Raw genomic sequence first — 27654 nt, forward strand, 5'->3', positions numbered from 1 at the left:
CGAAAGTAACATGATTCGTGCTTCGGAAGGCATGTTAAACCGTTGGTCCCGGCTATTACGAGTAGCTGTAAAAATACCTTCTCCAACCCGCAGTAGAGCAGCGTGGTGGAGTATGCTCCATACCTCGACGAAACATGCGACGGAAAATTCCACTTGATATTAACTCAGAATAATGGTCTTCAGATTCATCATCCCTCAGTTTTCGTTACGATGTCACTAACATCCATATTTTTATTTATTTATTTATGTAATCGTTAACAATTTTTACATTGTGTTCGACATTATACATTATCCATAATTAACATATATTTAAACATTTCATGACAAGAACATAACAATTTTACATTACAAAAATAATTAATAACATAAAATTTATAGCAATTTATAATAATTTAAATAGCAAAAACAAAGTAACAATGTCAATGAATTGAATTGAATTAAGCAATAATGTCAAAATTTCAAAGGTATTTAGATTTAAGGATGTCAAGTTCAATAAAAATTTTTAATAAATAATACAATATACAATAATGTCATGTTAATTTCATAATCAATTTTCATTGTCATTATAAAATTCATCTACTGTGTAGTACACTTCTTCAAAAGATATGACTTAAGATCTACTTTAAATTTTCTAAGATCAGTTATGCTTTTTAGATATATAGGAAGTTTATTGTATAGCTTTACTGCTTGATACTGAGGACAATGCTTAACTATAGTTAAACGTGAATTAAATATGTATGGAAGGTCTTTCCTCCGGGTTTTCAAGCGTGCTTTCTATTTTTTACTAAAGCCGTTAAAGTTACAAGAATATAAAGGCATGGGAGAGTAAGAATTCCTAGACCATACCTACTTGTAAGACTATCTGTATGTATTTGCACGGGGTGTTAGTTACATCGTAACGCATATTGAGAGGGATGATTCAGACCATTATTCTGAGTTAATATCAAGTGGAATTTGATACCTGTATATACCGTTCCTTATCCATGTTGTAATTGCAGGATATAGCACCGGGAGATTCGCAAGGAACCATTTCAGTCGAGAACATTTAGCGGGCTAAGCCGTTGCCCAGGGTGGACCGCGAGGAGGTAGTTCTTGACCATTGGGCCAGGGGCATAGCTGGGCTGCATTGTGTGACCGATGCGGCAGAGACTTGGTTAGGGGAGCTCAAGCTGGATATATGATCCACGCAGGATATTTTATTTTTGTCTGCCATACGCAATAATAACCGTTCCTTATTAGAACGTGTAAATACATACCGTTCCCCTGTGAGCCTTCTCTGAGTGCGAAGCGTGCGACCAGCATGGGGTACCGGCGCTCCACGATCTCGACGTCGGTGATGCGCGTGTTGGTCATGTGGGTGTGGACGCCGCCTGCGCCGTGCCAGCCCGGGCCCTGGGAACATAACATAACATAAACAACCTACACACGTCCCACTGCTGGGCACAGGCCTCCCCTCAATCAACCGGAGGAGGTATGGAGCATACTCCACCACGCTGCTCCACTGCGGGTTGGTGGAGCTGTTTTTTTCGGCTAAAAACCGGGGACCAACGGCTTAACGTGCCCTCCGAAGCACGGAATCATCTTACTTTTTGGGACAATCAAGTGATTCAAGCCTGAAAAGTCCTTACCAAACAAAGGACAGTCTCACAAAGTGACCCTGTGTGTGTGCCCTGGTAACATCCATCTTTTTTTGACGTGACTTATTGTAGATTTGCCGCAGATGGCATTAACTACTTGGTCGGCAACATCCATATCGTAACCATACACAACTTACTAAGGACCAACGGCTTAACGTGCCTTCCGAAGCACGTATTTTCATTTTATTTATTAAAAAAATATAAACTGAAGTTTTACGAAAATAAAACAAATTTTTGCTTGATATTACACACATTATGTATAGAATGATATTGCTACCTATATTGCTTCTTTTTATTTTGATCAGAATAATAATGGGTGCAAGTTATAATTGTATCTTGCTGTAATAAAAAGGGTCATCATTTATAACCAAAAATAAAGATAAAATATCCATGAAATTAGAAGTTTAAACGAAGAAAAAACTTAACAACGCCATCTATCGTGTTTTTGGGGAACGCCGATTGGAAAATCCCTCTTTAGTTTAGTGAGTTTTTATTTATTGGAGTTGGCAACACTGATGAATGTATGGCGTACATACCGGCTTTTTGGCGGGAAATGGGATCGGGACAGTTGCTTTCTTCATTGAATAATCTAAATAATTAATACGAAGTGGTGTTTTGTGGTTAATGATCGCATTAAGTTAGTCGGAAGACATTCGCGAGTGTTATTATATCGGAGTATTCAATAAACAAAGTGTATCTGCCTATTTTCGCTTCGTGCCAAGAAGCCGCTTCATAACTCGAAAGTTTATGCGGACTTTTGTTTATTTGTTTATTTTTATTTATTGCTTCATGTACATAATTATACAAGATGTTATAATGATTAATGAGGTAAGTACATGACCCTGGAAGGGTGTTGCAAAATTTGAGCGGACTGCGTGATGGTCATAATAAATAAAAACATTAAATATAGATATCAATTAGTGGTATTGGATCATGCTATATTTATCATATTTGTGATTTATTATAAGAATAATTTTATTTGATCATGCTGTAATATTATGGTATATTATTAGTGGGATCATATTTTATTTTTATTATTTTATTTGTTATTGTCTCGTTTTCGTCATTTTATTCTTAAAATTGTCATTCTGTTATATTATATTTCATGCATGTTATAATTTTTTATCATTTATAAATTCATTTATCGTATAGTACCCTTTTACACACAAATAGGCTTTTAGGTGTTTGTTAAATGTTTGTGATTCTATATTGTTTCTTAAGTGCTTTGGCAATGCATTGTATATGTTTATAGCTCGGTAGTAAGGACTAGTTTTGAACAATTCGAAGTTTTGAGTTAATTCGTTCGGGGTTCGGAGTAGGAGTCTACTCCGAGGGTGGGGGCTTAGGTTTCATCATCATCACCTTTCATCATTTCATCAATCATCAAGAAAAAAAAATATGTAAGACTCGGCTGTATGGGCATAGTTCCCTTTGCCTTAACCTTCGGGGAAAAAAAAAAAAAAAAAAAATGGCGTACATACCGCGCCGCTGCCGCCGGCGACCGTCTCGTAGTAGCCCCAGTCCGCTTCGCCCAGTGTCAGGTTGTTCATGCAGCCCTGGGACGCTGCGCACACCTGTAACATTACAAATAACGGTAAAAACTACTAATCGTTTGTCTTTGGTTGGTTTGTTACATAGCGTAGTAGCACAGGAGATAGATACAAGAAACTTATTGTGCAATCATCTAGTCATGACCGTTAGTTTAACTGGTTTAATAGAAAAAAAAGTTTTTTTCTTGTACCTATTCTTCTTTTTTTTGTTGTTGTAGTGTTGCCTGGCTGTAACTTTTCATACCTTTTGTTATTCCGTTAATTTTTTATTAGTATTTTTTTTAAACAATTCTACATACATGTTAATTACATAAGTTGTGCACGTCTGTAATTGGTGCAAACACTAGTACTAGCCTTAAGAACGTTTTATTAATTGTTGTGTGTTTGTACTGTTGATGTGCCTAATAAATAAATAATAAAATAAAAAGGAGATAAGGTTTACCTGAAAAGCTTTGAGCACCGTGTCCACGACCCGCTGTGACGTCAGCACGTTGCCCCCCACCACCGCTGCCCCCTCGCTCGGGTCCAGTATACTCCCCACTGGGACGATCACAGAAACCGGCTCTAGACAACCCTGTACACAAACAAAATAAAAAAAAATATTGACTCAAAACATACATTCAAACTTTTAGCAAAAAAAAATACAGGAAAACATATTGGTACGTGTCAAATTGTAACGATGCTTAGATATAAGATCAAATCCAAAATTAGAGGGCACGGCCAGAGCTAAACAGTAAAATATATTTATGTTGTTCTTATGAAGGTCGAGTGAAATGCGGAATGGAATGAGAATTTCGAAATTTAAAATTATTGACGGTCAGAAGGCCATATGTGCAGAGTTTGTACTCTACCACGCGTAAGTAAGTAAGTAAATCTTTATTTCCTCTACAAAAACACATGGATACATAAATACATACAAAAATACAACATTTGTAGAGGCTGGAGCCTAAACTAGGATACCCTGTGTTTTAGGACTCCAGGCCTGCACCTCCAGAAAGTCATGGTCAAAATAACAAAATAGAAAAAAAAAATTGAAAATAGTTAACTTGAATTAAACATAGACTAAATCATAAAACATTTCTTAAAAATAAAATATCAAATCTATAAATGCTTGTATGTGTGTGCGTGCGTGTGTGCGTGTGAGTGTGTGTGTGTGTTCGTACCTGGTTGAGCGGCACGTCGTGGCCCACCATGCACCGCAGGCAATAGATGAGGGCGGACAGCGTGATGGCCCGCGGCGCGTTCAGGTTGCCCCACACCTCCACGCCCGTGCCGCTGACGGGGTCAGTCACAACAACATTAGAAACCATCATCTCCCTAGCATTATCCCATTTTTCACAGGGTCCGCTTACCTAACCTGAAGATTTGATAGGTTTTTTACAGAAGCAAACTGCCTGTCTGACCTTCCAACCCGCGAAGGGAAACCCAGCTCAATACAGGTTAGGCCACGTACCTCTGAAAATGCATTTCTCGGTGGGTTTCCTCACGATGTTTCCATTCACCGCTGAACACGTGACAATCATTGGTGTAGGCATGTGCTGGATACGAACCTGCGACCTCAAAGTGAGAGGCAAACGTTCTACCAACTGAGCTACCACGGCTCTCATATACATTAAAAACCAGTGGGGCTAAAAAGGCCACATTGAAACAATTAATCTAAAAAGCGACATTACTATTTGAAATTTGTTAAATCCAGCCCCCGGACATAGTTTAGACTTGAATCGTATGGCGTCAGACGTGACTCACACAGATGCGCGTGTACGATAATGTCAAAGTGTAGTGTCTGTGTAAAAAAGAGGTCATACATACATAACATAAACAGCCTATATACGTCCCACTGCTGGGCACAGGCCTCCTCTCAATCAACCGGAGAGGGTATGGAGCATACTCCACCACGCTGCTCCACTGCGGGTTGGTGGAGGTGTTTTTTACGGCTAATAGCCGGGACCAACGGCTTAACGTGCCCTCCGAAGCACGGAATCAACTTACTTTGTCGGACAATCAGGTGATTCAAGCCGGAAAAGTCCTTACCAAACAAAGGACAGTCTCACAAAGTGATTTCGACAATGTCCCCATCGGGAATCGAACCCGGACCTCCAGATCGTGAGCCTAACGCTCTTACCACTAGACCACGGAGGCTGTTAAAAAAAGAGGTCCTTTGTATGAATTGTCCGGGGGGACATCGTAACGAACACTGAGGGGGATGATTCAGCTCAGTATTCGCAAAAGTATAGAGAACTGAAAATAATTTAAAACACAAAAATTTTCATGAACTTTCCATGAACGTTACATGAGCCATGTCAGGGGCCTTTGGCGGCTCAATAGTAACCCTGACACCACGGTTGATGAGGTTGGTACTCCACCTCACAACCCACACGATAGAAGAAGAAGAAGATGAACTTTCCGACATGAAATTTAACTTGATATCAACTCAGAATCATGGTTCGAATCATCCCCTCAGTATTCGATACGTCACTAACACCGTGTATATAAACTCACGTAAAATCACACAAGGCGCTCCCGTCCTCCTTGTTCAGGGTGACGGTGAGTACTATCGGAGTCCCGTTGTCCAGGTACTCCGTGGCTGTCAGCACTGTCGACCCCGTCGTGGCCAGCGCTTTGTTTGCTATTTCCTGGACAAAAGTTGGAGCTTAAAAACAATGTTCGAAGAAAGAAATTACATTAAATTAAGCATCACACACATCACCAGCCCATTAACGTCCCCACTGCTGGGGCACGGGCCTTCTCTATGGATGGATAGGGAGATCGGGCCTTAAACCACCACGCGGGCCCAGTGCGGATTGGTGGTTATTAACGACTAATGCAGCCGGGACCAACGGCTTAACGTGCCTTCCGAAGCACGGAGGAGCTCGAGATGAAAACTTTCTTTCTTTTTATTGTGATCACCCATCCTATGACCGGCCTTTGCGAAAGTTGCTTAACTTCAACAATCGCAGACCGAACGCGTTAACCGCTGCGCCACCGAGCTCCTCAAAATTAAGAATAAGAAAAGAAAAATTATTGCCAGAAACAGTTTACATTTTTCTATAAGAACTAGTTAATTATGAATACTACTAATACGGACAAAAGGAAATCGCTCAGCTTGTGCTGTGATGCCATGCTTTGTCTCTCACATTCAGACAATAGGGTGATCAGCCTGTAATGTCCTGACCAAACTAGGGATTACTAAGTGATTTTTGTGATGTGTCCTCACCAGGATTCGAACTCGGGACCTCCGGATCATGAGCCCACCGCTCAACCACAGAGGTCGTTGCATTATTGTTAATTTTATACGCTCGTCCCGGCTTGACAAGAGCTGCGGGTTCAAGTCCCGTCCGAGTCAGCTTTTTTTGTCGATTTATTTTTCTCTTTGTAAATTCAAATATCGCTATTTGACGTTTGTTTGCATTGCGCACTTACTTTTATATGCGCAAATGTCAAATTGCAAGTTTGTTCTTTTAGATGAATTGCTTCGATGTGGCCCTTTTTAACCTCCCAGATATAAACAAATTACCTTCAACATATCCCTGACAGCAATTTCCGCATTCTTCTGTATGTGAGCCATGTACGCCTGCACCACTTCCAGGCCATAATGCTCTATCAGCTCCCCAACCAGCTGGATACCCTGCAGTACCATCCATTACTCTTCAATACAATACAGTCATAGAATAAAAATTACAATACAATACAAAAACGCTTTATTGAACGATGTTTTATAACTTACATTATAAGAGCAATTATAATGCATTATAAGGGCAAGAGAAGTGTGTCAGGATCGAAGCAAATGGAATTCTATAGTCTCTGCTTATCCTGGTGGGAAATAGGCGCTAAAAAATTTAAAAAAAGAAAACAATAGCTTTACCCTTTGATTGGCAGCCACTTGAGCCTTCAGGTCAGACAGGTTGTCCGCCAGGTTCCTGGTGCCAGAACATCCTGGGTATTCTCCTGGTTTCATTAAACCTGGAACAAATGTCAAAGATGTGTTGCTGTTGCAGTTTCGTGTTATTTCTTCTCCTCAGCCATAACACCTTGCGAAATGACGTAAATTCAAAAATATTACATTGAACTTCAACAAGTTTATCCATGATAATTACGTTGAATAAATGATTGTGATTTCTGAAGTAACTACCAGATTATGATGATGATGTGGTGCAGCAGATTTCGGCTAAGGCAACATTGAACACCAACGTGCATGTACTAACTGATCTATGGATACCCGGTTCGAATCCCAATACCGGACTTCACCGACGAGTTATTGGTTCATCTTAAGTGCAGTTTTCATTAACACAGTTGGTTCGACCATTCTAGACGGCGATACGGCTCACCAACTATGACGTTGGTCTAACAGAAAGCTCGGCGAGTGGGTACTTGGTTCATCTTGCGATGGAGCTTATGCATTGTTTTAAGTTTACGCGGTTATTATCATAATGACAACAATGTATAAACAACCGGTACGGGCCGGAATGTTACAATCGGGAGTCTCATATCCCCATTTAAACGCGGTAAGAACCTGTTATTATGTGCTTTAATTATGATGGAGCTTATGTTATGTGCAAATCCAACGTACCTTTGACGAGTTCCTCCTCGTTGAAGACCCCTCCATCGACGAGCAGCAGGGACTTGAAGGCGGCGCCCTCCTGCTGTAAGCTGGTGGAGTGGGGCGGCATGGACCCTGGGGTCAGCCCACCGATGTCCGCGTGGTGGCCCCGGGAGGCAACGAAGAATATCGGCTTCTTTACTGTCCTGGATGGTCAATTGAAAGGTTAGTTATTACATGAAAGAACCTGTTGCACTGTTGCCCCGGACACTTCATACAAGACCTCGTTTCACACAAACAATATGCAATATCGCTATGGCGGTCGGTTTTCTTCTCAGTGTTTCATTTGGTTGACGTTTTTCTTGTATCAATTGGTACATTTAGCGTTTTTTAGTACTTGTTCTGGTAATTTATCATCTTATTCTGCAAGGAGAAATTATGCTTAAGACCTTGGGGGGGTTAAATTGGCCACATCGAAGCAATTCATCTAAGAAAGCAATGTTGCAATTTGACATTTGCGCATATAAAAGTAAGTGCGCAATGCAAACAAATGTCAAATAGCAATATTGCTTTCTCAGATGAATTGCTTTGATGTGGCCATTTTAACCCCCCTGGAAACAAACAAATATTAAAGGTTATGGTCTAACGGAATACTTTTTTTTGTCCGGTTCTTTGACTTCTGGCACACCCCGGACACTTCATACAAACAACCTCGTTTTACACAGACACTACACATTGACGTTATCGTACACGCGCATCTGTGTGTGTGACGTCTGACGCCATACGATTGAAGACTAAAGTAAGACCGAGCGGGTAAGTAAACCTAGCTCAGCCGCTGGTCTTCTTCTATCGTGTTGGTTGTGAGATGGATTACCAATCTCATCAACCCTGGTGTCAGGGTTATTATTGAGCCGCCAAAGGCCCCTGACACGACTCATGTAACGAATACGTTCTTACATCTGTAGCAACCGGGACTAACAACTTAACGCGCCTTCCGAAGCACGGGTCATCTTATTTTTGGACAATCAGGTGATCAGCCTGTAATGTCCTGACCAAACTAGGGATCACAAAGATCGTGAGTCCAGGGCTAAAACCACTGGACCACTGGAGGGTGTTGGTGGGGAGCGGAGAGTTGCCGTTCTATATGAAGTATTGTTCCTTATTCTATGCTTGTATTTAAAAAGGTGTTGATAAAACTCACTTATCCGTATGGAAGACAGGGGTGATGACAGTCAGATCTGGCAGGTGAGAACCTCCGGCCTTTGGGTGGTTGGATAGCAATACGTCGCCCGGCTTTAAGCTATCCCCTCGAACTTTAATCTACAGACAAGCAAATAATCCGTTATAACCCTGTTTTGAGAACGCATTATTTACATCTTAGGTTTATAGAATCTTTATTTCTTATGAAACACATAAGAAATACTTACTTAACACTGAATCAGAATCAGAATCATTTATTCAACGTAATTATCATGGATAAACTTTTTGAAGGTCAATGTAACATTTTTGAATTTACGTCATTTCGCAAGGTGTTATGGCTGAGGAGAAGAAATGACAAGAAACTGCAACAGCAACACATCTTTTAAAAACCAATGAGGATATACATTACAAGTTATTTAATAACTAGAGGAACACATTCAATACCAGTCATTTTTATCATTTAGGTAATCATTAATTTTATAATAAGCTTTTTTACATAAAGTAAGCTTCACGCTGGTATTTTATTGTAAAAACGTATACATAACCCAATTTTATTACCAATACCAATGTATCACATAGAAGAGCGGGGCAACTAACACAAGTAAATATTTGCTTAAAAATTGTCCCAAACACGAGCATTGTATTGATATTTGGTAAATTAATAATTTTTGAATTTTTTTTGACTTTGAATTTTGAAACCCCAAAAAAGATGAATTTAATTTACTTAATCTAGAATTTTGAACAACAATTTTATTTTTATTCCTTGTATTGTAAGTATGCCTTTCACAGTTTCTCGGAAGGAGAGATCTCTCCTTCTTCCTTAATGTATCTATACATTTTTACGTACATACATAATGTTTTCACTTTCAAGCATTAACTACTTGGCCGGACAAAGTGAGAGGGAGCACACATACACAAAAATAGCGGTCAAACACATAACTCTCCTTTTTGCTTCGCCGCAGTCGGGTAAAATCGGGAGAACGCCAGGGAGATGCCATGAGCTACTGACCTGGTATTGGACTGTCTCCTGCATGGCGCCCAGGTGCACGGGGATGTGGGGCGCGTTGGACACCAGCCCGCCGTCGGGGCCGAACAACGCGCACGAGAAGTCTAAACGCTCCTTTATGTTCACCGATATTGACGTGCGCTGGAGCACCCTGTAGATGATAGGCTTGATGACAACAATAATAACAAAATGTCCCACCAACACCTCTTTTGTTTTATGTCAAGTTTTACATTTTACACAGGGTGTTAGCGAAATCGTAACGAATACTGAGGGGGATGATTCAGACCATGATTCTGAGTTAATATCAAGTGGAATTCTCCGTCGCAAAATTCATGTTTTTTTTCTTAATTATTTTCAATTCTATACCACTCATTCACTCACTCAGTTCTCTTCTGTCGTGTGGGTTGTGAGGTGGATTACCAACCCCATCAACCTTGGTGTCAGGGTTACTATTGATCCAAAGGCCCCTGACATTACTCATGTAACCACGACCGACTGCTTAACGTGCCATCCGAAGCAAGGATCATCTTACTTTCGGACAATCATGTGATCAGTCTGCAACTTGTTTTTAGTGATATCATCAGGATTCAAACCCGAGACCCCCAGATTGTGAACCCACTATAAAATGTCAACTGACCTGCCCATCTGCTCGGCTATGGACATGAACCGGTGTGAGAAGATGCTCAGCTGTATGGAGTCCAGCTGCGTGCTCACGGCCTGCGCACGCGACGATGGAACTGTCAGCTTGATGTTGCCGTGCCGTGTTATGTGCGCGCGACACTCTGGGAAAATGATTTTTTTAGGTAAATACGTAATCATGCCTATCTCCCAAATAAGAATTGGGTCGTGTACTAGGTAAAAGATAAATTATAAAATTCTGATTACTAAATAAAGACAGATGTAAAACTGACAAAAACATTTTCTTTTTTCTATTTAACTTATTTATGAATTATAATAAAGAAAAACGTAATAATAAGTCCGACATTTTATCACGTTTTTCTATGACGTCACAGTGTGCTTTTTCATTCAAATTCCATTGTAATTTCGTGTTTTGACGTTTAGTAAAAAGTAACTGATTTGACTGGTTGGAAACTAGCGTATTACATCGACGGGGTCGACCAATAAACACAGCGGATGCTATCTACGTAGATAGACGTCGTACATAATTCGCGCCGTGGGCGGCAAGGTTGCCGTGCCTCATTAGTGCAAGTCCGGTACCGGGGTTCGAACCGGCCCTCGCCGTTTGAGAAGCAAGCCGGTGTACCACAGGACCGCAGTGACTCCTGTAACACAGGGGCTTCTGTACCACAGGGAATCCTGTACCACAGGGGCTTCTGTACCACAGGGGCTTCTGTACCACAGGGACTCCTGTACCACAGGGGCTTTTGTACCACAGGGAATCCTTTACCACAGGGGCTTCTGTACCACAGGGGCTTCTGTACCACAGGGACTCCTGTACCACAGGGACTCCTGTACCACAGGGACTTCAGTACCACAGGGAATCCTGTACCATAGGGGCTTCTGTACCACAGGGAATACTACCACAGGGAATACTACCACAGGGACTTCTGTACCACAGGGACTCCAGTATCACAGGGAGGACAGAGGAGGAAGGGGGGAGGGTACTACAGGACCACAATGACTGAAGTGTATCATCATCGGGAGATAATAGATGATGCTAGGGATAGCATTATCCCGGTCCTTGTGAGTGAGTGTATAAAAGTACAAATCACCTGGCTCCACAAGTATGGTGGACAGGTTGTCCATAATGATGGCTGGCCCCATCACCAACTGATCAGGTTTCAGCTTCTCCAGCAGGTAGATGTTGGTGTCCTGGTAGCCGCCTTCGAAGTACACCTTCACTGTCTGTGGATACAATACATTGTTATTGATATCACCTGGTTTCCAGGGTTTGTGCCTGGTATGGCATTAGGCTCTCCCCCTATTGCACGGGACTTAAACATGGCTGGGGAAGAGTGGGTGTGTAATGTGTATACTAAACACTGCCATCCCTGAAGGGCGTTAGGCGTGATGGTATACTGTTCTCCTTTCAGCCAAGACTTTCTTCCATCAATGTCTATATATCTTCGGTGTGTTAGCGACATCGTAACGGAAACTTAAGGGATGATTCTGATCATGATTCTGAGTTGATAACAATTGGAACAATTATTGGTTTAGGAAATTCTACTTGATATCAACTCAGAATCGTGGTCTGAATCACCCCCCTCAGTATTCGTTACGATGTCACTTACATCCCGTACAAGTACGTAAGGGTACACCGTAACAAGAAACAAGAAACATTTATTGAGAAGCTGAAGAAGATGATTCAGGCCATTATTACATGGAACAGATCAAGGAGAAGGAAGTGAAGAAATTGGCCTTTGATAGACAAGAATGGGGAATGCTACACCGACAAAAGCGTGGCTCTTAAAAAAGTGACGATGAGGTGTTTTTGGTCTATTCCAGAAACGACATGTAACCAGGAGGTTGTAAGTGCAACCAGTCTTCTTCTTCTATCTTGTGGGTTGTGAGGTGGAGTACCAACCTCATCAACCCTGGTGTCAGGGTTACTATTGAGCCGCCAAAGGCCCCTGACGTAGCTCATGGATGTCATGGCTCTGTGAGTGCAACCAGATAATTTATTACTTTGCAAGAAACTGATTGGACTTTTGCAGCTTATCCTACCTTCTCAACAACAGGCGTGGTCCCCTCCCCGCTAGGTGGCGCCACCTCATCCGCAATCTGACTCATACCCACACCCCTCACCCGGATGTCATCCACTATCACTTCTCTATCTGCCAATGTGAAGCCAAACTCGTTCTTATACCTGTAAACAAAAAGCATAATACATTCTCAAAAAGGTAAAAAAAATAGGCTGAATATAAAAAAGTATAAGCTAGTCAAATGAGATACTTTTTACGAAACATCAAAACGAAAGTTTTCTTTGGAGTTTGTATGGAAATAGGCTTTTTGGCGGGAACGGGAACGGGACAGTTGCTTTCTTCATTGAATAATCTAAATAATTAATACGAAGTCGTGTTTTGTGATCTATCTCGTTAATGATCGCATTAAGTTAGTCGGAAAACATTCGCGACATTATTATTATATCGGAATATTCAATAAACAAAGTGTATCTACCTATGTTCGCTTCGTGCCAACAAGCCGCTTCATAACTCAAAAGTTTATGCGTACTTTTGAGTTAATTCGTTTGGGGTTCGGAGTAGGAGTCTACTCCGAGGGAGAGGGCTTAGGTTTCATCATCATCACCTTTCATCATTTCATTAATTATCAAGAAAAAAATACGTAAGACATGGCTGTATGGGCATAGTTCTCTTTGCCTTACCCTTCGGGGATAAACAAAAAAAAAATGTATGGAAATACTGTCCTGTGACGTCACTAGTAAAAGCGGTCAAACGTCGTACTCATTGTTACTTATTTCATAAATAAAAATCGAAAATAAATCAAAAAGTAAAATTAGGATTGGCTTGCACAGCCACTTTCTTCGAGGCAATGACGTCATAAATCGTCTGAAACAGACATATAAGGCCAATGATGATAGGAATACGAATCAGAGCGGTAACTCTTCCCCCCGCACCAATTCGTATCGGGCGCCGACGGCGACCTCGCTCGCTCATAAAGTCGTTTAGAAATAGGAGAAAGCGCGCACTCGCACTTAAGCGTTAGGCGACACACGGTAATGAGATTTTCGTACGGGCTGTCTGGGAAGTGCAGAAGTGTTGGGCAGAAGGCAAGAGGGAAACCACTGCCCTATATTTCCCTAAAAAGTGGCACGGAGAGGAATGCTACACCGAGAAGAGCGTGGCTCTTAGATATGTAAATAAAAATAAATAAATAATTTATTGTCAACAGTTACAGTAACAATGTTTAGTACATTGAGCTTATTTTTAACTGGAAAGCATGGTCCACTGACTTCCAAACTAAGTGGAAAACTTGTGACTTGGTAGGCAGGGTTCCGTCGTACATATTTGTGGAAACAATTTCAAAAATCAAAGAAATTAAGGTTACATTTATATAAATAAACATTGAGCGTGTGTGTGTGTGTGTGTGTGTGTGTGTGTGTGTGTGTGTGTGTGTGTGTGTGTGTGTGTGTGTGTGTGTGTGTGTGTGTGTGTGTGTGTGTGTGTGTGTGTGTGTGTGTGTGTGTGTGTGTGTGTGTGTGTGTGCGTGCGTGCGTGCGTGCGTGCGTGCGTGTGTGTGTGTGCGTGTGTATGTGTGTTTTTGCTTTGATTTGAAGTGATGATGATGTCTGGGAAGTGACCCTAACCTGTTAACAAACGCCGTGTAGAAGTCGCCATGCAGCATCCCTTGGTCTTTCCGTGGCAGGGGTGCCACCATCAGCGCGCAGTCGGTGCCCGCGTAACGCAGGTGCAGGTATGGCTCGCATACTATGCGCGAGTCTGGGATCCCCTGTAGAAACAGGATATTTCACTAGATCAAAGACGAATTATGAAAAATTTGTTGAAGCTCAATTTAACATTTTTGAATCTACGTGATTTCGCAAGGTGTTATGGCTGAGGAGAAGTAAGAAAGAAAGTATTAAAAATGTATTCCGCTAGTTATTAAATCACTTGTAATGTATACCGTAACTTGTAATGTATGTATTATAACAACTTGTTATGTGTATAATGGATCTTTTAAATCAATGTTGAGGGTATACATTACACATTATTTAATAACTAGCGGAATACATTTAATAGCAGACATTTTTATCATTTAGGTAATCATTAATCAAGCAACAACAAGCACAACATACAAGCAACAAGCAAGCTTTATGTACAAGCTTTGGTACATAAAGTAAGCTTCACTTAAGATTTAAATTTATTTTCTGGCAAATTCAAAATACTGTCTCGTATTTTATTGTAAAAACGTATACATAACCTTAAAAAAGGTGAATTTAATTTACTTTAACTGAAGACTCTTACATGAATTGCTTCGATGTGGCCATTTTAAGTCCCCAGTCATGCTAGTACCCACCTGGCTCCGCAGTTTATCCCGGCACACAGCAGCCAGTACGTCGAGCCGCTCGTCGAGCACAGCGAACTGCTCGGGACAGTACACCGCCGCACTCGGCTCCTGCGCTTCATGCACTATGTGCGCAAGCGCCATGCCGTACGCTGACAGGATACCTGGAGCAAGAAGATTTTTTTTTGACGTGACTTATTGTAGATTTGCCGCAGATGGCATTAACTACTTGGCCGGACAAATGGGGAGCGCTGAAGGCTCTCATCAGGTACAACGATTAAGACAACAGCCTGAGGGTGTCCAGTTGGGCGCGAACCTCGGCTCAGGGCGTCGTCTGAGAGGAAAAATATTTGAAAGAATAGCGATAAGCGCTAAATGAGGGAAATCGTCGACCATGCCGGCGGGGTCGGTATCGGGGTCCTGAAGTGTTTGGTGTCACGAGCTGATTGGCTGCCTCTATGGCTAGAGTGATCGGGTCGTCGGGATCGTATATGACGTCCTTCGGACGCCGACACTTTTCAGTACCGTCCCTAAGCGGGATGTTTTTGGAAGCCGCAACTACCAGGGGATTTGAGGGCAAGAAGATTATATCAGAGAGTTCTTATTATAGAGAAATGCCGCCGGAGCATAGCTAGTGGGACCGAAATGTGCACAAAACATAACATACCGCTCACGACTATAACCCTATTGGGGTAGTCAGAGGTACATCCATCGTATGATGAACGCTAGTACTGACGTCATCGCGTCCAACAGCTAAAAAGTTTTGAAAGTGTTGTATACAGGATGCGCTTAATTGTGTATAATTATTAATTGTTTCAATATTTCTTCTTTAATTACTAGAGCTATGTTTTTAACACCCCAGACACTTCAAAGTGAATTACAGACTAATGTCTTTAATTTTTTTTTTATTATTTATACGTAACTCTTTTACTAAAAGTTCAAAATTTTCTTGCAAAGTAAATATAAAAACATTGGTCGTGGGTAATTATTTTTTTATGAAATGGCAATACAGGGCGGGGTGACGTCAGCTGGGCTAACCTTGAAATGTTAGCTGTCACTTTTGAGCATACCTGTAGGCTCTGCACGGTAACCGCGCCGCGCGCGGCGCGAATTATATCGAGGCCTTCGACCAATAGCCGTTTGACGGCCGTCTACGTAGACAGCATTCGTATCGTTTATTGGTCGAAGCGCTCAATATCGTTGGCGTGCAGACCCGGCTGGTGTTCTTGTACCATGCTTATAGCATAGAATAACCTTATAGTGTATTTCATCTCTTTAGGCAGTTTGTTTATGAAGTCGGGTACAACGTATTCTGAAATCCGTTTCCCGTGAAAGTTTTTAAAACGCGGTGTTGCAAGTGTAAGTACTGACCGGCGTATTTGTGCACGAGTACGGTGGAGATGCCCAGCTGCCGGGCCACGGCGCACGCGTGCTGGCCGCCCGCGCCGCCGAAGCACGCCAGCGCGTGGCGGGACGCGTCGTGGCCGCGCGCCGTCGTCAGCGCACTGCAGGGCAACATTACCAGCTGTCAATCATCCGTCTCTTTCCTTTTCGGCGGATAAGAAAAAGCCAGGTATATTATCATCTTAAAAAAGAAAGAAAAAAGCTATGCTTTTTCTTTAGGTTGGGAAGAGAGGAAGGGGTAGACCTAGGAGAACATTTATGAAACAAAAGAGAAGGTACAGGTCGTGTCGTATCAGGAGGTGGACTCGGCGGGAAGAAGAGAGGAATGGCGATTACTCCACCGACAAGAGCGCAGCTCTTAAATAGAGAGAGAGATCATCATCTCCCTAGCGTTATGCCGTTTTTCACAAGGTCCGCTTACTTAACCTGAAGATTTGACAGGTCCGACTTTTTACAGAAGCGACTGCCTGTCTGACCTTCCAACTCACGAAGGGAAAACCAGCCCAATACAGGTTAGGTCACATACCTCCGAAAATGCATTTCTCGGGAATGTGGGTTTTCCTTCACCGCTGAACACGTGATAATCATTTATGATCCAAACATGAATTCGAAAACAAATTCGACAATCATTGTTTTAGGCCTGTGCTTGATACGAACCTGCGACCTCAAAGTGAGAGGGGCAAGCGTTTTGCAAACTGGGCTACCACGGCTCAACTGGGCCGCAAGAAAATGACAGGTATAACTTAAAATAAAATTAAGAGGTATAATTTAAAGAAAGAAAACAAATTACCGGATTGGCCGACACATCGCTTCGTTGGCAACATTGATAAATCCCATTGCGACTTCTTCTGTCGTCATCTGAAACAATAACATCAATTTGTCGCCTTATATTCCCAATTGGGGTAGTCAGAGGCACATCCATCGCAAGATGAACTAAGTACCCACACTTACATGAGTTTTCTGTTAGACCAACGTGATACGTGGTGAGCCGTATCGCTTTCTTCATTGAATAATCTAAATAATTAATACGAAGTGATGTTTTGTGGTTAATGATCGCATTAAGTTAGTCGGAAAACATTCGCGATAGTATTATTATATCAGAATATTCAATAAACAAAGTGTAGCTATCTATTTTCGCTTCGTGCCAACAAGCCGCTTTATAACTCGTAAGTTTATGCGGTCTTTTGAAGTAATTCGTTTTGGGGTTCGGAGTAGGAGTCTGCTCCGAGGGTGGGGGTTACGTTTCATCATTCATCGTCATCACCTTTCATCATTTCATTAATCATCGTTAAGAAAAAAAATACATAAGACATGGCTGTATAGGCATAGTTCCCTTTGCCTTGCCCTTCGGGGAAAACCATAACAATAAATAACTTTCGGATTTCCTCCTTAGACGGCTTTTGACACTTCTACAGGCTGATGTGAATAGCGAACCTGTTTCCCGCCATCTTGTCTGAGAAAAGCGTTGATCTCATCAGTCATTCTGGTGAAGGCGGCGACCGTCGCTGCTCGGTCCAGAGGCTCCTTTTCCGTAGGCCCAAATATCTTGGGGAAGTACTCCGGCAGCAAGCGGCCTGGAAGCATATATGCTGGGATTTATAACAGGTTTTTATTAATATCATTTGGATAGGGAGGAAATTGAAAGGACGCCACACCATAAAATAAGGAATAATACTACGTATAGAACGGCAACTCTCCGCTCCCCACCAGCGTCAGTTTACCTCACCCCCTCTCGAACATAGTTTAGACTTGAATCGTATGGCGCCAGACGTCACACACACAGATGCGCGTGTACGATAATGCCAATGCAAATAATGCACGTGCAATGCATGCGCGTGTAATGTCAATGTGTAGTGTCTGTGTAAAACGAGGTTGTTTGTATAAGTGTCTGGGGTGTGGGCACGCACAAAAACAAGACAATATCATCATTTAGGTGTTCGAGCCTTCGCTTGACCCACTTGATTACCCCCTCCCCCCGAATTTCGCGCCGTTGCAGTGTGTTTCACCTTCAGTTCCATATTGTTTTGGTCACGTGACTCCCTAGCTGTCGTCACCGCCATTGCCGGTTGGTGGCTTGCTTGTCAGTACTCTCACAAGCCGGCTACAGCTAAAATCTTAGTGGGTCAAGCTTCGGCTGAAACCTAAATACCCGTTTCCTACCCTTCGGGGGGGGGGAACGGGTCTATTTAAAACGTATATATTTTGCTACTTGGATTTAAAGCCTGGAGCTGTTGTGTATGTTATAATTTATGTCTGGTATTAAATGTGTTCCTCTAGTTATTATTAAATAACGTGTAATGTATACCCTCATTGAATTAAAAGATGTGTTGCTGTTGCAGTTTCTTGTCATTTCTTCTCCTCAGCCATAACACCTTGCGGAATGACGTAAATTCAAAAATGTTACATTGACCTTCAACAGGTTTATCTATGATAATTACGTTGAATAAATGATTCTGATTTCTGATAAAATTATAACCCAGGTTGAAATTAATTGAAAAAATCTGAGTTTTTGTTGAAGAAATTTACATCAGAATGGAAATTTTTAAAAGAGGCACTTAGGACGTTTTGTGAAATACGTTTGTAGTTACCCAGCAACAAGTTGGCGTCAGTGACGGCTAGCGGCCCCCCCTTCCTGTAGCAGGCGGGCCCGGGGGCGGCGCCCGCGGACTCCGGCCCGCACGCCAGCAGTCCCGAGCGGAACGCCAGCACCGACCCGCCGCCGGCCGCCACCGTGTTTATATCTGGACACATTTAAAATTATTTATGTTAAAAATAATAATTGGGTCCTAGATCAAAGATAATAATTTGTCGTACGCATGTTTTTTTTTACTTTTGATGGGTTTCCTCTTGGCCCCAGGCTTGCCCGAAGGCGCTTGTTCACTCTGGTTTCATTTACAATACGTGAGACCAGTTACAGCTATCCACATATTACATGGTAAGATTAACAAGAAAAGGATACTGTAAACTCGTAAAAATGCGGAGGTTGCAAAAAAAATAAAAAAATACAACAACAAAACAAAATTTCAAAGTGTGAGTGAGCATGCACGCACGCACGCTCGCACCCACAAACGCACGCACTCACGCACGTACGCACGCACGCACATTAAGCACGCTAATTTGCACCTATACACACATAGAAGGTCTACTTTTATTCATTTAAATAAAAAATATATAATGAATGAATGACGAATTGAATAATATAATGTAGTAAGTGATCTATACCCAGCTGCGGCGCCTGTATGGTGACCCCGGCCGTGGTGGCCTCGTGCACGTGCTCCAGCGAGCCCGCGTACCGGGATACGTCGGTCGATGTCCCGCCCATGTCAAACCCTGGACAAACATAATAATAATAACTTCTTTAACATTGCTGCACGTGGAGACCTTAGGTAGGACACTTATTTAATAACCCACTTTATTATCCTTCAATCCATGGTATATGAAGACCAGCGAGCTTAGCACCGTAAGCACGCGACTCTTTCTCGCCTCGACATACGTCGCCCGTCACTCTCTCACAGTACTGCTCAGAAAGAGACAGATGATCTCTGTCGCGGCGAGAAAGAGTCACGTACGGTGCTAAGCCCCCAGGTATACTTAATCCTATGACAAGCCGCCATTGCTAGCCCTTTGATGACGTAAGTGTTGCCACTATGTTACGAATAAATTGGTATCTCCAACATTCCAAGGACGTAAATTTTTATATTGAAAATTAAGTAAATTACTGACTAATGTATTTATTACTATTACTTGTCACATAAATAAAACTGTAAGCAAATCTTACACAAAACATTCAAAATTTCCTTGCAAAGTATCTTGGATATTTATTATAAATTTACCAATGACGGGTAGGTCAGTTTCCTTTTGGTAGGAAGTCATAGCGTATCCCACCACCCCGCCCGCTGGGCCCGATAATATTGCGCGGGATCCATTGAATCTGAAACATTTACAAGAAACATCTTCCCTTAGGTATATTACTTACTAAAGTTGCTTCGCCTTTAGCAAAAGACTTCTGGTATTTCTCCGCCTGATGAGGAGCTCGGTGGCGCAGCGGTAAATGCGCTCGGTCTGCGATTGTTGAAGTTAAGCAACTTTCGCAAAGGCCGGTCTTAGGATGGGTGACCATAAAAAATAATAAAAAAAAATTTCATATCGAGCTCCTCCGTGCTTCGGAAGGCACGTTAAGCCGTTGGTCCCGGCTGCATTAGCAGTCGTTAATAACCACCAATCCGCACTGGGCCCGCGTGGTAGTTTAAGGCCCGATCTCCCTATCCATCCATAGGGAAGGCCCGTGCCCCTGCAGTGGGGACGTTAATGGGCTGGTGATGATGATGATGATTTCTCCGCCATTTTGGATTTTTAGTGTCACAAACAATTTGAACAGCGGCCACCTAGATTTTTCGCCATTTTGAATTTCGTATCAACAGATGCTACAAGTTGTCTTTTATTATCAACTTGTGGCTCTGCCCACCCTAATAAGAATTACGGGCGCAAGTTTATGTATGTATATGCAGGGTGTTAGTGATATAGTAACAAAAACTTTCAGAAATGATTCAAAACATTATTCTGAATTGATATCAAGGAATTGAAAATAATTTAAATAACCAAAAAAACATGAGTGGCATTTTATGGCACATCAAGTTTAGGCAGAAAAAAAAAACCCTTACAAAATTTTATATTGGCCAATAACCCGACAGAGTTAAGTTGACAGCACACGTCACACGGATTGCATATGAGCGAGAAGCCTATTTCATTCGCCCTGGTTATTCAGTTCATTTTAAAATTAACTGTGGCGTTGTGGCCACATCGAAGCAATTCATCTAAGAAAGCAATATTGCTATTTGACATTTGATTGCATTGCGCACTTACTTTTATATGCGCAAATGTCAATTTGCAATATTGCTTTTTTAGATGAATTGCTTCGATGTGGCCATTTTAACCCTCCAGTTGTCAATCATCCGTTCCTTTCCTTTTCGGCGGATAAATGATGGGTATAACTTAAAATAAAATTAGGAGGGGTCTGCAATATCTTACAGCTCCATAGGCGTGAGTCCGCCGTCTGACTGCATGAAGAGCACGTTGGAGCGCTTCAGGCCGTCGGTGAATCCGCCAGCGAAGCCCCGCACGTACTCCTGGATGTGCGGCGTAAGATATGCATCTGCCGCCGCCGTGAAGCCGCGAGGAACCATGCGGACCATCGACGTAATGGCGTGTGAGAGAGAGACCTGCTTGAAGCCTGCAACGGGGGAAAATCCACAGGTAGTGTGATCTTCTATTGTGTATAGTGATGTGGTTGTGAGGTTACCAACCTCCTTGGTGGATTGCATTCATAATAACCCTGACACTTGCCGGCTTAGCACCGTAAGCGCGCGACTCTTTCTCGCCTCGACATACGTCACCCATCACTCTCACACAGTACTGCACAGAAAGAGACAGAAGATCTCTGTCGCGGCGAGAACGAGTCGCGTGCTTACGGTGCTTGGCCCGCAGGAGTTGATCTTCTTCTTCTGTCGTGTGGGTTGTGAGGTGGAATACCAACCCTATCAACCATGGTGTCAGGGTTATGATTGAGCTGCCAAAGGCTCATGTAACGATTACTCACTTACATCAGTAAATAGTAACCGGGACCAACGGCTTAACGTGCCTTCCGAAGCACGGATCATCTTACTTTCGGACAATCAGGTGATCAGCCTGTAATGTCCTAACCAAACTAGGGACCACAATGTGTTTTTGTGATATGTCCCCACCGGGATTCGAACCCGGTATTGTCTTTGTAATTGGATTATGTTGCACAAAAGAAAAAGACACTCACCTAACTCAGTAGCAATCTTCCCAATCCTCAACTCATGCTCATGGTGTGTGTAACTATGAGCTAGAACAACGGCAATGCTATCTATCCCTTTCTCTCTTAGAGGCATCAGATCTCGCTTCACTGCTTCCTCATCAACGTCTTTGACTATGAGCATCTTCTCATTGGTGGTTCCTGTGACTTTCTTCCAGTTGTACTTTGTTTTGTCCAGTTGGCAACGGGTTTCCAATGCTGGTATCACTCTGCAGTCCACTTCAACTACTTCTGTGTACAGTACTCCTGGTCGTTTTATGTCCTGGGCGGTTAAAGAGGCCACATTGAAGCAATTCATCTTCAGGCAATTGTTTTAGGTGTACGCGGTTATTATCAAAATTAAAACACATATTGGCCCCGATTCCTGTAGACACCTCCTAATTTTACTTTAAGTTATACCTGTCATTTTCTTATCTGCCGAAAAGGAAAGAGACGGATGATTGACAGCTCTTAATTTTAGGAAGAATGAGTAAATGAATGAATAACCCGTGCGAATCAAAAAGCATCTCGCTGGTATGCACACCGTTTGACGTGTGCTGTCAACACATTATTATGTCGGGTTATTGGCCAATATAAAATTTTTAGACGGTTGTATTAGATTTGTGCTTGCTTAAAATTGACGTGTGTTCCATAAATTTTATGCTTGTCGATTACCCGTCCCTTTCCTTTACGGCGGATAAGAAAATGACAGATATACCTTAAAATGAAATTAGATGGTATTTACAGGAATTAGCACCATTATCATAATCTCTTCTTCTTCTTATCGTGTGGGTTGTGAGGTGGAATACTAGCCTCATCAACCCTGGTGTCAGGGTTACTATTGAGCCGCCAAAGGCCCCTGACATGGCTCATGTAACGACTACTTACTTACATCAGTAAGTAGTAACCGGGACCAACGGCTTAGCGTGCCTTCCGAAGCACGGATCATCTTACTTTCGGACAATCAGGTGATCAGCATGTAATGTCCTAACCAAACTAGGGATCACAAAGTGAATTTTGTGATATATGTCCCCACCGGGATTCGAACCCGGGGCCTCCGGATCGTGAGTCCAACGCTCAACCACTGGACCACAGAGGCCGTCATTATCATAATTAAAACACATAATAACGGGTTCTTACCGCGTCTCAATCAGGGATATATGAGACTCCCGATATTTCGACACTGTTGCAAGTGCCATGATCACGGGATTAATGACTGGTAATCCCGTTATTATGTGTTTTAAAGCAGGCAATACTACATACATAAAATCTGGCCTATTTCCCGGTGGGGTACGCAGAGACCACGGAATTCCACTTACTATGATCCTGACACACCACTTTCGCTTCTTCCACTCTCATCAAAGACTTAAAGCTTTTTTTTGACGTGATTTGCCGCAGATGGCATTAACTACTTGGCCGGACGAATGGGGAGCGCTTAAGGCTCTCATTTGGTACAACGTTTAAGACAACAGGCCTGAGGGTGCCCAGTTGGGCGCAAACCTCGGCTCAGGGCATCGTCTGAGAGGAAGAATATTTAAAGGATTAATCGACCCCAGTGGGTCGATAGCGATAAGCGCTGATTGATGGAAATCGTCGACCACGTCGGTCGGGTGTCGCGAGCTGATTGGCCGCCTCTGTGGCTAGAGTAATCGGGTCGGCGGGATCGTATATTACGTCCTTCGGACGCCGATACTTTCAGTACCGTCCCTAAGCGGAATGTATTCGGAAAGACTTAATGCATGCTCGTCGGTTAAGAGTCATTTGACATTTGTTGAAATTGCGCGCTTACGCTTATACGCGCAAATGTCAAATTGCAATTATTTTCAGATGAATTACGTCAATACGGCCTTAACCCTCGAAAAGGTTTTTTACATTAGAATCAACAGAACACATTGGCAACACAACATATATAGGGTGCTAGTGCATCGTCCATCGACGGGAAATTCCAATTGATATTTACTCAGAATCATTTTCGGAATCATCCCCCTCAGTATTCCTTACGATGTCACTGAAGACGGGTTCGAACCCCGGTGGGGACAAATCACTTTGTACACCTAGTTTGGTTAGGACATTGCAGGCTGATCACCTGATTCTCCAGAAGCAAGATGATCTTTGCTTCGGATTGCATGTTAAGCTGTTGTTCCCGGTTACTCCTTACTGATGCAAGTACGTAGTTTTACTTGAGTCATGTCAGGGGCCTTTGGCGGCTCAATAATAACCCTGACACCAGGGTTGAAAAGGTTGGTCATCATCACAACCCACACGATAGAAGATGATGATAATTGGTAGACTTGTTGAGCCCTGAAGTATTGTTCAAATCCACTTACCAACTGAAAAATATTTGGTCTAGCCTGATTACCGATGTACAGTAGGTCTTTGAACCCCTTATTGATGACCAGGGCCATTTTAGCTCCCTTCCTCTCCAGCAAAGCATTCGTTGCAACTGTGGTGCCCATACGAATGGACTCAATAAGAGCCGAGTTCACGTTGCCATCCTTGTCTAACGCATTGCCGGTTTCCTGAAAGAAAAGAGTCGGAACATGAATAGTCTACCGGTAAAAGGCGAAGAAAGAAGTCCACTAAATACGGTATTCTTCTTTTTCTTTTTTTGTGGGGTTGTTAAGACTAGGAGTAGGGGGTGGGGCGGGGGGGTCTAGAGAACGGGAGAGAGGCGGTGGGGTGAGGAGGGGGGAGAGAGGGCAGGTGGGAGGGGGTTGTGGCAGTATAATCTGCAAAATTTCCTCTTAATTTGGAGTATTTATAAATAATTATACACACCACTTAAACAAAAATACTATTTTTTTTTAAATATTATTTAAATTTAATCGATCAAAATTATATATATATATTTTTGTATTTTTCTCTTGAACCTTGACATTGGCAGAATCATAGTTTCTGAACGATGCAGCTACAAATAAGAAAATAGATAGATAAACAAAAATACTAACTTCCTGTAGTATCCTCCTGATGGCTTCTCTGGGAGCATCATCGTAGTTCTGAGGGTCTACGGAGAGGAGTTTCATGACCCTCACTCTGCCGTCAGGGCAGCGAGCCAGTACATCCGTGAATGTGCCGCCTCGGTCTATTGCAAACTGGAATCCTTTAGGTTTGTCCATCGTATTCTAAAATAAGAGCGAAGAAGACGTTCATAAAGTGAAGTTGCACATTTTAAAACATGTTTTTTTGGGTTCTGTACCTAAAAGGTAAAAACAAGACTCTTACTAAGACTTCATAGTCTGCATGTCTGTCTGTCTGTGACCAGGCTGTATCTCAAGAACCGCGAATTACATCTTCCACCCATTATTATTCTGATCACAATAAATAGAAGCAATATAGGTAGCAACAGAATTCTATACATAATGTGTACAGTCATGAGCAATATCATGTACCCACTTTAGAACCCTACCGCTCCCTGGTTTGTGACCAATAATGAAATTCATCACCATTTAAATGTTCTCACTGTCAAACAAGAGATTGATAACCTGAGCAAAATCTACAGAACTCGCCTTGAGCAACATCCCAACCACCTCGCTCAGGAGCTCCTGCAAATGAACCAAATCCGTCGTCTTAAAAGACGGCCTATCATGGAGACGGAAATGGATTAAAGTTTCTGAATCACCTCATTATTGAAGCAGGTCCCCTGCTAATTGCTGAGGACATGTCAGTGGATATGTCTCTCATAAACTTAAGTTTCCCTTCAGCTCATCTGTTCATAGTAACACAAACGGACGCTTACTGATTGCAGATATAACTCAAAAAAAAAAAAAAAAAAAAACTTTAGAACCCTGTCGCACTATCATATTTGACATTTAACGAGATTTACGGTTTAATTTGTCAAAAAAGTTAATGTGACATGGTTTCAAAGTGTATACGTAACGTGTGTGTGTGTGTGTAAGTGTGTGTGTGTGTGTGTGTGTGTGTGTGGTACAAATTAGTACTCGTGACTGTACCAAATATCACACTACAATAAAATTATTTTTACATATGCTTCTGCCATTACATTGTACTTTTGAATAATTATGTACACAAGTAATAAGAAATGGCAGGCTGCCCTTAAGGCGGTGGCGGCGTCTGAAGTAGACTCATTACTCACTCTAGAGTGTATTGATAGTCTAAATAAGTTGGGGGCCTCAAACTCGGTAACACTAGGCTGGGTCCCAGGGCACTCTAACATTAAGGGCAATGAAATTGCTGACGAACTCGCAAGGGAGGGATCGGGCACAAGTTTAACCGGACCCGAACCCTTCTGCGGGATCTCGAAAAGCACTTCTAGATTTCATCTGGGGGTGCGACTAGGAAATGAATCCAAGAAATTTTGGTACAACTCAGTTGGCCTAAAACATTCAAAGCAGCTGATTAGACCTTTTTCTAAGAAATTATCATCAAAAATCCTTACTCTCACTAGGGGGCAGGTTAGGTTGTTGATACGGGCCCTCACAGGGCATTGTAGACTCAATAAGCACCTACACAAAATGGAGCTGACCGAGTCTCCTCTATGCAGATTCTGCTTAGGGGAAGATGAGACGCCACTACATCTGCTATGCAGCTGTGAGGCTCTCATACATAGTAGAAGCCGTACACTTGGGGGCCACATAATGGACCCCCAGGAAGTCATGGAGCTTTCTCCCAAAAAGACGTTGGATCTATTCGAACGGATCGGTCTAGAGGAGGATATTTAAATGTAGGGATTTAAGGTCACAATAGATCTGTCAAAACTGGGAATGTAAAAACTCTTTAACAGTAAGGACACTGGCTGCTTTTCTTTTTTAAATTCTTCTTTCTCGTACTCTGGTGTTATATGCTTAAAAGTTAGGTAATAAAGCACTTCTCTTCTTATCGTGTGGGTTGTGAGGTGGAATACCAGCCTCATCAACCCTGGTGTCGGAGTTATAATTGAGCCGCCAAAGGACCCTGACGTGTCTTAAAAAAAAAAAGCACTTTTAAGTAGGTATATAAGTTTTGCGCCTTTTTGCTGCCGGGAACATTCCTAAAACGTGAAAATTCCCGGAGACGGCCCACCACAGAACAAAGATAAGGTACTTATTTCAAATATCTACTGTCACTTCACTTCTTATCAGTTATCATTATCACATTTGTACACTGAATTGATAATAGATCAGTCATTATACCAATCGCATCATCTATAACTCTTATTGCAACGTCATAACTGCGATAATCGTTTGTCAATTGCCGCTGAAGTTTCGCGAGATAAATGTTTACATGTAAGAAAGAATGTTTATTTACGGCGATAAAAGCGATCTCATGAGACTAATATCAAATATATGTTGTATTTACAATGTATTCTCCGTAATTTACAATATTTACAGGGAAATTACACTTACTTTTTGATGTTTTACGCTAATTATCCGATTATAAATTCGAGACTTCTATGAGATGGTCGGTAGCAGGTAGCAGGGGGGAGGGAAGGAGATTTGACTTTTGTTTTTTTAAATAGTCATGCATGGGCATGGCCATGGCACAAAATACTGATGCTATTTTTTAATTAAAGATTTTAAGTGATC

The 27654-nt window shown here is 42.2% G+C and overlaps 1 protein-coding gene across 1 annotated transcript in view; it reads right to left on the bottom strand.

Moving 5' to 3' along the window:
- The window catches only part of LOC126376468 (5-oxoprolinase), a 31666-nt gene extending 4103 nt beyond the window's left edge, over positions 1 to 27563 (bottom strand). The window contains exons 1-26 of the mRNA XM_050023851.1: positions 27475 to 27563; positions 25081 to 25254; positions 24460 to 24651; positions 22124 to 22415; positions 21346 to 21547; positions 20151 to 20248; positions 19540 to 19647; positions 18906 to 19058; positions 17752 to 17891; positions 17108 to 17175; positions 16285 to 16418; positions 14926 to 15077; positions 14216 to 14358; positions 12616 to 12757; positions 11664 to 11796; positions 10568 to 10712; positions 9934 to 10081; positions 8926 to 9044; positions 7755 to 7930; positions 7050 to 7147; positions 6702 to 6812; positions 5687 to 5820; positions 4351 to 4462; positions 3630 to 3761; positions 3119 to 3211; positions 1257 to 1392 (exon numbers count right to left, since the gene is read on the bottom strand). Of these exons, the coding sequence (XP_049879808.1) occupies positions 1257 to 1392; positions 3119 to 3211; positions 3630 to 3761; positions 4351 to 4462; positions 5687 to 5820; positions 6702 to 6812; positions 7050 to 7147; positions 7755 to 7930; positions 8926 to 9044; positions 9934 to 10081; positions 10568 to 10712; positions 11664 to 11796; positions 12616 to 12757; positions 14216 to 14358; positions 14926 to 15077; positions 16285 to 16418; positions 17108 to 17175; positions 17752 to 17891; positions 18906 to 19058; positions 19540 to 19647; positions 20151 to 20248; positions 21346 to 21547; positions 22124 to 22415; positions 24460 to 24651; positions 25081 to 25248 (3529 nt within the window). The 5' untranslated portion in view covers positions 25249 to 25254; positions 27475 to 27563. The remainder of the gene's footprint in view (positions 1 to 1256; positions 1393 to 3118; positions 3212 to 3629; positions 3762 to 4350; positions 4463 to 5686; positions 5821 to 6701; positions 6813 to 7049; positions 7148 to 7754; positions 7931 to 8925; positions 9045 to 9933; positions 10082 to 10567; positions 10713 to 11663; positions 11797 to 12615; positions 12758 to 14215; positions 14359 to 14925; positions 15078 to 16284; positions 16419 to 17107; positions 17176 to 17751; positions 17892 to 18905; positions 19059 to 19539; positions 19648 to 20150; positions 20249 to 21345; positions 21548 to 22123; positions 22416 to 24459; positions 24652 to 25080; positions 25255 to 27474) is intronic.
- Between the last annotated feature and the right edge of the window lie 91 nt (positions 27564 to 27654).

Source organism: Pectinophora gossypiella, chromosome 21, assembly GCF_024362695.1.
Source record: "Pectinophora gossypiella chromosome 21, ilPecGoss1.1, whole genome shotgun sequence".
Classification (NCBI taxonomy): domain Eukaryota; kingdom Metazoa; phylum Arthropoda; class Insecta; order Lepidoptera; family Gelechiidae; genus Pectinophora; species Pectinophora gossypiella.